Source organism: Crocodylus porosus, unplaced genomic scaffold (assembly GCF_001723895.1).
Source record: "Crocodylus porosus isolate Cpor-Errol unplaced genomic scaffold, CroPor_comp1, whole genome shotgun sequence".
NCBI classification, from domain to species: Eukaryota; Metazoa; Chordata; order Crocodylia; family Crocodylidae; genus Crocodylus; species Crocodylus porosus.
This window is the reverse complement of record NW_017728937.1, coordinates 3,245,103-3,255,374: the sequence shown is the minus strand read 5'-3', so window position 1 is coordinate 3,255,374 and position 10,272 is coordinate 3,245,103. Positions and strand designations below refer to the sequence as shown.

At 40.4% G+C, this 10,272-nt stretch overlaps 2 protein-coding genes across 2 annotated transcripts in view; both read left to right on the top strand.

Annotated features, from left to right (window-relative positions):
* Positions 1 to 788, top strand: part of LOC109318113 (low-density lipoprotein receptor-related protein 5-like) — a 60,946-nt gene extending 60,158 nt beyond the window's left edge. The window contains exon 4 of the mRNA XM_019547162.1: positions 647 to 788. Within this exon, the coding sequence (XP_019402707.1) occupies positions 647 to 788 (142 nt within the window). The remainder of the gene's footprint in view (positions 1 to 646) is intronic.
* LOC109318191 (low-density lipoprotein receptor-related protein 5-like) overlaps positions 1 to 10,261 on the top strand; it is a 24,710-nt gene extending 14,449 nt beyond the window's left edge. The window contains exons 2-3 of the mRNA XM_019547273.1: positions 7,486 to 7,882; positions 8,368 to 10,261. Of these exons, the coding sequence (XP_019402818.1) occupies positions 7,545 to 7,882; positions 8,368 to 8,719 (690 nt within the window). The 5' untranslated portion in view covers positions 7,486 to 7,544 and the 3' untranslated portion in view covers positions 8,720 to 10,261. The remainder of the gene's footprint in view (positions 1 to 7,485; positions 7,883 to 8,367) is intronic.
* Positions 10,262 to 10,272: the final 11 nt, after the last annotated feature.

The window sequence follows — 10,272 nt, the reverse complement described above, 5'->3', positions numbered from 1 at the left end:
GGAGGAAAGGAAAAAGGGGGAGTTGAGGGTGAAGAGACCCACAAGGGGGCATTGTTCTATCCTGATTAGCAGACAGACAAATGGGAAAGGAATAGCATGGCGTTTGCTGGCATGGATTAGCAAAGGCAACCACTGCAGTCTACATTTGTTTAGGTTGGGTGAATAAATTGGAGCATTTGTTACTGTATTATAGATGTCTTGTCACTTGTCAAATGTGAAGTGGGCCAAGGGGAGAATAAAAAAGGCTCTTGTTGAGCTGGTGAGATGGGCTGTTTCGCTGCTGTCAGCTCTGATTGGAGTTAATTTTGCAAATAGAATGCAGCTGCCATTTTCAGCACTGAAGCATGCATTTTTAATAATAAGAGGCACACAAACCAACAAAATCTCAGCAAACACTATACCTAGCATGGGCATTAAATTTTAAAATTAATGGATTAAGTAGGGGAGGGGTAGAGTGGAACGCAACACACAAAGAATCCCTCAAGTCCATTCTGTGTGGTTTCTTAATTACAAAGACAGCATAAAGTGTTTGGGGAGTAAGAATAAATGACCAACACTGTGTATTGGTTTTATTTTAATTCAGGTGTAGTTAGTATCTGTTTCTAAATGCTAACCATTAAAATTCATGGGTTTGTTTGGCTGTTAGATTTGCTCAAGAGTTCTGCACAGAAGGTCTGCAGAACTCTTCAGGAGAAAGAGAGCAAGAAAAGGACACGAGAATAATAAACCATTTTAAATTTAAACCATTTGGAAAAATAAAAGAGAAGTTTGAACTCAAGGCTTTATAAACTCTTTCAAAATGGAATTTTCAAAAGGAATCCAATTTCTTTGTTTTTAATGTAAAAAAGCTATTAAAGGTGATTTCTTGTTTGAAAAAGAAATCACCATGTTTGAAAAATGTTTGCATCAAGTACATGTAATTTTACACTCACATTCCTTCCTTCTCAGTCTCTTGGCCATGGTTGATGGGGAGACTTTTTAGGTAACACTTTACAGCGGGTTAGGATTTAACCTTAGATTTCAGCATTGTATTTGTGTCGTTTACATTGCCTATGCAAAAGTTTTTATTTGTTGTAAGATGTGAAACCTGTTCATGTCACAGTACTTAGTAGTTTTGTTTTTTAGTTTTTGTGGTTAGCAAGATGACTAATTTGAGTAGCAGATTTAGAGATTCATTTGGTTAAATCTGTGCTGCAACACAGAATACATTTAATTTGTTTCTGGTTGTGCTAGATAGTTTCTAAAACACCTGGTACTTAATTTTCTACAATAGATGTGGTCCAGTATAGACCTTGCATGGTCTTCTATTTTCATAGCATTTTAGCAGCCTTCATTGTCAAGTGACCATATGAAATGGATAGTGTCACCATTTTACAGATAAAGCCACTGATTCAGAGAGGTGAACTAACTTGTTCACTGTTTCAGAGGTAAGCAACCCCAAATGCTAATATTAATTTACTTTTTAACCCTCCTAGCACTGTGCTCAGAGCTGTATGCGTGCCAGACTTCCCTCAGTTTCATTCCAGAAAAAAATGCTTGTATATACATAAAAAGCCTTTTGCGTTGCAGTTTGTTTTAAGTGCTTGCGGAGGTATTTGCAGTCATAGTAGTATTGGCAAAGAGCAGTGATTCTTTACAGTCCACAGTCCATTGAGTCTTGAACCATGGAGAGAACTCACTGGGAAACTTCAGTAGTACATGCTGTGGCATTTGTCTTCTGGGGCACTGCCTTTATTCCATTGTCTTTGGTTCCTAAGTACTGAGATACACGCCTGTCAGGAAGGTAGTTACAAATGAATGTAACTTCATTAAGAGTAGGTGCTGCAAAGTGGTAAGGATTATGAGGCAGCCAGTGTGCATAGGCCAAGTAGTTCACTTCAGTAATGCTAACTTGTTCTCTTTACCCTAAAATAGAGAAAATTGAAAATTCCTTCAGGATTCTAGTATGCCTTAACTTCCACCCAGGAGACGCTTTCTGGGGACTTCATCAGATCGTGAGAGAGAAATGAGATACTAAAGGAAATGCCCATGATTCTACAATTTTACTGTCCACATCTGTTCCATGTATCTACCCTGAGCATCCCTAGGGTCAGAACGATGATGGCGCACCGTTCAGTTTAATACAGAGTACACGGTGCAGCCACAGAGAGAGGCAAGTTTGATGTAGAAAGGACCTTTCTCATCTTTAAGCTGGCAGAAGCATGGCCTCATCATAGAGGTGCTGTGCAAAGATAAACAGACGATGGCTGTTCAGAAAATGATGTGAAAGCTTACTTGTCCCATCCAGTTACAGTAATACAGTGAGAGTGACAGAGAGAAAATTGGGTTACCCTGAGTATAGCTGGAAATCTCTGCATACATTCCTTAAGTAACATGTAGCCTTTTGAGAGCTGAAACCTGCTTTGGTGTGGCCAGAAGGCAACTGTTAAATTCGTCTGCTTGTACCTTTCTGTATAGTACAGGCCTGAGAGTGTCACTCAGCATCTCTTGCATCAGGCTTATTGAGCCTTGACCTAGTTCATTGTGATGAGAGAGAAAAATAAAATCAGAGATAACAGAACTGAGGAGAAAATGCAGTCAGTTGTATGAAAGGGCAACACTTCCCTGTACAATGATGCCCAGATACTTTAAAAAAAACCAAAAAACTTTCTAATACTCCTATATGTGTTATCAGTTGTTAAATGCTTATTCACTGCCCCTTTGCTTTCTATTAAATGTATTTTAATATTATTTAAGCAGATCACAGTGATTATAGATGCATTAATATAACTGAAAATGGAGTGGTGAGATAGTTGTGAATTTTTGAGGGCTTTGTGTGGCAGTAGTTGATGTATGCTGTTGCAGTAATGCTCATCCTCTCCTACATTTTTGAGGCAGTTAAGCTTCATGTTGAGTATTCTTATAACCAAATTATTTTTTATTAATATTGTATAATAATTGTGGTGAGGTTTTAATGTGAAAGTTTATTACCGATATTCCACTAAAGATAGTATTGAGCATTGCTTCCATACAAGTGAGATATTTGTAGTCATTATTTTGAAGGAAGTAGTTAAATGTGCTTTTGATTTCATTTGTCACATAAGCGAAACCATATACTTGTGGTATTGGTGCCTGTTCTCTTCTATCTCCTGTTCCAGTTTGTTGTCCTGTATTACAGTGGGCTGTGAGCTGTCTGTTATTCAGATGCCCTCTTTCTGCCATCACCACTGACGTTTTGCTTGCTGTAGGCTGTAGCTCCTTGTTTTTTTTAATTTGGCTTTTGAGAACTTTCTCAAGTAAAATCTACTGGAAATCTGAAAGAGAGGGCCAGGAAAGCCTATTTCAGTTACCACCTGGGACTTGGGAGACCCAAATTCCATTCCCAGCTCTGTCATTATCAGGTGGAGACTTTCCCTTCCCTTCCCTCCCATCTTGTCTGTGTAAACTGGTTGTTCTCAAAGACTCAAGGCACCCCTTGGAAAATGGCAGCTCTTAGCTGTCACTCATTTCTTGACTACAGAACAATAATAGAACATTTTTTTCTCTTGCAAAGAACTCAGAAAGACCACAGCAGGTCAGAATGTTTTTGACACTGGATTCCTATTTGAAAATCCTGGATTTTTCTTGTGAATCCTGTGTAGGTGTTTGCACACCTAACTGTGCTAGATATTGTTCATCACCCTTAAAAGGATATTGTGATGCCCTAGTTGAAAATCACTGATTTAAACCAGGGGCTTCTTGAGACAGGGATTATCTTATATTTTATGTGTGTACAACACAGAACACTGGGGCTTGGTATCTGTTGGGCCCTCTAGGTCTTGTAGTAGTAAAAAGAATTAATAAAAGATGATTACAGGCAAATCATCTTGGCTGTACAAATTCAATTTTGAAAGAACACCATGCAAAATTTAAGTTTTGTCATCCATGGCGATTGTAAATAAGGTCCTTCTGCAGTTTTGAAGTTCTTCCATTTCCATTTAATATTGAAATAATTCATATTGATAAAATAAACACAACTGTTTTGTTGACCCCTTTTCTAATCCAACAGCAGAGATGTCAGGATAGCTCACAGGCTAGTGTTTTTGAGCTAATCCTTTCTACACAGAACAAAACTATGAATTTTGAATCTTTCTTTTTATGTTTCTGTTGTCAAAATAGCTTTTTAAGGATGCAGTATGATTGAGAGGCCTTTGCTTAGTAAAGTAATATTTTTTGAAGTATGCCACTGAAGTATGAGATGCAAACTATTTGACATTGAGACCTGTGGGGTTTGATTCTGTTGCATGGGGTTAACATTTAAAAGATTACTTGTCTGCATGCATGACATGAGAGGTACAGTAGAACAGGAGGCACAAACTATCAATTTGACCAACTATTTTTTACTTCCATCCACCACTATATTTTGCTGATATGTTTTCTCTCAAGATGTTTAACACAGTCCAACATTTTAAGCATAGCTTAAAATATCAAATAACTGTTGGGATATTTCAGTATTTATTTTAACAAAGGGTGTCTTTCCAGGAGATTTGTAAATCATTTAAGATTGAATATCTGTGTCCTATGCCAGCAATACCATTTAATGATCATGGGTACATATTGTTCCTTTAGTGAAGGAAAACTTAAAATTAAAAAAGAAAAACCTTACTCCTGCATGCCTTGTTAAAGAAGTCCTTGAAGGCATCCAGTCACCAAGTGCTGCTGTTCCCTCAGTCGTATCAGTAAGTGGCTTCTTTTTGTGTCTGTTAAATGATCACTGGCTTCCAACACTTCAGCCATATGTTTTAATTAAATATTTGAATTTGCTCAGTAGCCTTTAAAGCCAACAAAATGCATCTTCAGGAGATTGGATGACAAATTTTCTCCTTAGTTTGGGTAGAAACAGCCACCTACAACTTAATGTTAGTCTCCCCTCTAGCACTCCCAATGTTGCGTTCATGTTGTGGCCTTTCTCTGGCCTAGACCTTCCTTCAAAGCCTATCAGTGCAACCCTGAGTACTGTGGAGACTGATGTGTTAAGGAGGTCTTAACAGACCAGCTGTGGAGACTGATCTTTCCTTTTACCTACCCCTCCCCTCTCCTCCCAAACTCTTCTGACTCACCCCCCAGCCTGAAGTAGTTTCTCTTTGGTGTTTCTGTCCCTGACTGCTTGGGGTATCTGGGGACTAAATCAAGTTTATCCAAGGCTAAAGCAAATGATAGCTAGGCAGGAATATGAGATTAATATGAATTTGGCTTTGCCATGTAAAAGGTACTTCTAAACACGTGCACTCTTGCAGGCTTGCCTCATACCCAGGGAGAACCATTTCTTAGAAGAATATAGTGTTGGGAATTCAAAGCAGTTTCTTGAAAGGAACTGGGATGACTCAAAGGATTTGTCTGTAAGATTATCACTTTTTGCCCAGTTTAGGCCAGGGGTGACTGAACATTGTCAGTACATAATAAGAAGTGTAAGAATAAGGCAATGACAGGTTTTTGGTTGTCTGCATGAAATGGAATAGACGGTTTCAGTACATTTCAGTTAAGTAGTGAAAAACCATCACCACCACAATTTGCATTCTCAACAGATGCCTTAAGCCAGGGGTTGGCAATGTTTTCGGTATAGTGCCAGAAACACCCGCAACCTTGATTTGTAAGATGTTGGTGTGCCAGGAGCAGATGGCTGGGGGAGCCACAAGGGGCCTGATCTTTGTTGTGGCAGTACAGCTCCCGCCCTTTCCTCCCTGTCAACCCCAAGGTGCACATGCATGTGCCACCAGCAACACACTGGACCAAGGCATTGTGGGCCCCTCTGCAGCCGCTTGCAACCTCTTGGCTGCCTGCCACAGCCAGCCCAAGCTCTGGGCAGTCCTGTGCTCAGGTGGCGGGGAGGCTGCAAGCAGTTGCACCAGGGTCCACAGACCCCCAGCCCAACTAGGTGCAGATGGTAGGGATGGAGCTGGAGCTGCACCGCCACAAGGATCAGGCCTCTCGCGAGTGCCCTGCCATCTGCCCAGGTACACAAGCCAAGCAAAATACTTTGTATGCCACACTCTGGCATGTGTGCCTGGGGTTGCTTACCCCTGCCTTAGGCTTTTACTTGGTTATAGGAGAGGAGCTAGACTCTCACTTCTATAAATTCTCTTTAGAGCAAGTTTATTGTTGTGGCCCTGCAGCGGAAGTCTATCTTGTTAGGCAACAGGCGTATTATTTTATGTGCAAAGTTTTATTGTTGGTGAAGAAATTACCAAAACAACAACACAGGAGTCTGAATTCTCCATTTTGCCCATAGAACACCCTTCAGGGTATTTAGTTTGGCAACCTTTTCACCAACAATAAGACATTGCATATAAAAGTAAACATGTTGTCTTAAAAAGTCAGATGTATGTCAGTTTCAGGCAGATAAGGCATGCTTGCAGTAGTTGTGACTTGCTCTCTCTTTTGGCTGTCTGAAGCAAAGCATTAATGTAATTTGTTTAGGAAATCTTATGGCTTATGTTTCTCCTGTTGTTTCTTGTGTAATATGTAGTGTGTGAAAACCATATCTAATGCACTTATTCAGCTACAGAAGGTTGGCTCAGTTGGAAATTGTACATAATATGATGAAATGTCTAGACACATACCCACCAAATTTTTTTTTGGTGTGTGCTAGGAAAGGGAATCTCATCCTCGTGTTAACCTGGTTTAATATAAATCTTTCCACCCTCTGTGCTGTTCCTTTCCTGACAGTTAATAAAGCGATTTCCAATTAAAACTTTCATTTGGTTGGACTGAACCCCCCCCCCCTTTTCTTTTTTAGGGTTTGCTACAAGTGGCTGCCTTCCAAGGATTGTTCCATGTGTGTTAGTGTAGAAATCCGTCCTAGGTAGGAGGGAGAGTGCAGCAGTCTGTGCAGTATAATCTTGCCCATGTGGCAGAAATCGTCATGATGTGGCTTACATGGTTCTTGAGTACAGCACATAGCCTTTAATGTGGAAATACAGATTGGGGTTTGTGGGTCAAGATGGATAGTTGGACCTGTAATATCTGGAGGCTTCACCGCCTTCTTAAGCATGAAGCAACTTAGGTGTGGTGTTTAGGGGTTCTGGCAAAGGGCTTATAAGGCCCCCTACAGCTTGTTTGTACGATAAATTGACTTGAATTAAGGTAAATTGTGACTCCAAAATATGAGGAGCTCTTCCTGATAAACGCTCTTTGTGAACACTCACATTTTAAATAAGTGTGTCTTATCCAAGTTAATTCAATGTGTTGAACTGATATGCAATAAGGTACTTCTGTTTTGAGATCACAACAACTGCACAAGACGTTAAGCAGAAATAGCTGTTCTCAGATAACTTCCACGTCTAATACAAACCCCTTTACTTGACCAAAATGTTAGTGTTCCTGATGTTAGGTGATATCTGTTAGTTTGATGCTGGTAATGTGTTGCTTTCTCTACAGTAATTCTTAATGGGGGTTAAAATGTACTTGTGACAGGTAAAGGAACTCTCACTACAGGTGAAAAATGACATGGGCAGTGCTTTCTTCCAGGTGCTGAGGAAGTCTTATTGCTTGCAAGAAGGACAGATTTGCGAAGAATCTCCTTGGACATGCCAGATTTCACTGATATCATTCTGCAAATAGACAATATCAGGCATGCAATTGCAATAGATTACGATCCTGTTGAAGGATATATATATTGGACGGATGACGATGTCAGAGCGATTCGTCGGGCCTACCTCGATGGCTCTGGGGCGCAGACCCTAGTGACCACAGAAATCAACCACCCTGATGGCATTGCAGTGGATTGGGTGGCTAGGAACCTGTACTGGACTGACACAGGAACAGATCGCATTGAAGTGACTCGATTGAATGGGACATCCAGAAAGATCCTGATATCTGAAAATCTAGATGAACCCAGGGCAATAGTGCTGGATCCTGTGATGGGGTGAGGAGTTCGTGTTTTATATTGTTTTATTGCCCTGTGGTGGATCTTTTCTAAGCCCAGTCTGGGGTTCTGCAAGACTATAACAGCTAATTAGTAGGTGATGGATATGCTTTTTGTCAGAGATCATTATTTTCACTCCTTGTCTTCTGTCAAAATCAGTATATTGCATGCTTTCTTCTAATAAGTTTTATGTAGCCTTTTGGGCCTTACTATTCTTTATCCTTAATGTTATCATAAATAGTAAAGAATGGTGCCACTGCCCATGCTGGATAACTGCTTTTTAAGGCTCAGTCCTTAGAGTATTGTATTAACTGACTGCCAGTGGTATTATTAGTCTGATTACTGCCCCATGAGACTACCAGGGGAGAGTTCTCTCAGCAGGTTACAAACCCCAAGTTGAACATCAGTAACATACTGTAACATAAATATGTGTTTATTTTTTCTTACTGTTGATGTTGGCTTTGTTTGTTTTTTTTCCCCTACAGCTACATGTACTGGACAGACTGGGGTGAAAGTCCAAAGATTGAGTGCGCTTATCTGGATGGCTCAGAGAGGAGGGTCCTGGTAAACACTTCCCTAGGCTGGCCCAATGGCTTGGCACTGGATCTTGAAGAAGACAAACTCTACTGGGGAGATGCAAAAACGGACAAAATTGAGGCAAGTAATAATAAAGTGGAATGTTTGTGCATTCCCAGAAAACAAAAGGAAGAACTATCCCTGCAAGCATGTGTAGGGCCTGGAATGTTTAGGAATCCACTTCTTAATGATACGCTGCCCTTAAGTAGGTCCTGCTTAAAGCACCTGAGAATCTTGTGGAATAGCGGGATGCTCAAGTGAAATCCATTTAAAGGTTTTTTGACTTGGCCATAATTTCTGGAATAATGAAATTGCTACATGCAGAGGGACTGATTTAAGGCTACAGCAAGACAGTAGGTGGATGTGGTGTCTCAGATTGGGGAGGCAGGGAAAGGCGTACTATTTAACATATTGTGATGTTTGCATGCCCATTCTTTTGGTAGGCTCTGTAGAAATCTATGCAGAGACCATGATGTAGATAGATACAGGAGGAACTGAATGGGAGAGGAAGGCTGGAAACAACCTCATTAAATGTTTATGAAAATGATTATGCCTTCTACTTTTGTTAGAGTTATGAAAGGTGAAATAATATCAAGCAGATCTAATACTCTGTGATTTTTATGTTATTGAACAAATAACATAATTCATCCCATCCTGTTTAGCACAGAGAGTAGTCAGGTTTCTTTTTCCCTGGCTTGGAAATCTTATGTGCTATACAAAGTTTAGCAAAGTGGAAATGCAGTTGTAAGGAAAAGAAAGTAGGAAGGATGCCTCTGAGTGCTGCTGAAGAATCATTGCTTTTACATCTGAGACCTGCTCATGTAGGTCTCCAGACATATCGGGTGATGGCCTTTGACTTTCACCTAGACTACAGCTGGGTTTAACTAGCAATACATGCTTATTCTACAGGGTCTTAATGCATAAATGGTATAGTAGTTGTCCTTTTCTTCGTCTTTTTCCATTAATATGTCTGACTAAAACTTAATTGAAACAAACACTAACGAAGTGCGCAGCCACACAAGTGCACCAGCACTCAACTACGTTTCTGTGGGGACTAAGTGCAGCAAATTATGCAGGTTGAGGGCCTCTTAGTCTGTAAGAAAGAACACGGCATAGCAGACATGAAACCGTTATGTAGTCTAGGAGTTCTGAGCTGTAATCTTTTTAGAATTATACGTAGCCTTTTTGTGAGTCACTTTTTTTGTATAGCTACAATGTGGTGCTGGGCTTTCCTGTAGAAAGGTGTTGGTTTAACTTAATTGAAAAACAAGGAGGGAGGCAATCCAGTAGTTGTAGAGAAATAGACTTCCAACAAATGGCTTGGGGTGTGGTGTGAGGTAAAGGTGCTACTTCCAAAGCCCTGGCCATAGTTACACAGCTGTTTTACCAAGGCTGCAAGTCTAGAGAAATGAAAGGGATGCTAAGCAGATAAGAGGACTCTGAAGAGATGTCAGTGAGCTGTGCTGAGGGGAAAATGGACTAGGATGGGCACAGAAAGGTCTAGTGGGAGTATCTAAAATAGTAGTGGACCTTTCCCACATTTCCAAGGCAGCTTGGTCTTAAGTAAACCAGGCATGTATATTTTCTAAAGTTGTCTTCTAAAATGCCTTTCTTTTATATAAGCAACACTCTGCTTTAAGAAGGCTGTCTAGTCTAGTCATACATCCCAGGAGGAAGAGAATGTCTGTCAACAGCCTGCAGGAGCTGAATGTAAGTCAGACCTGCAAAAGTATCTATGGCTAGTACCCTGGGACCCTTCCTGAGAGAATGGGAGGATCATGATTCATACCTGAAACAGGCCCAAATTCAAAGCC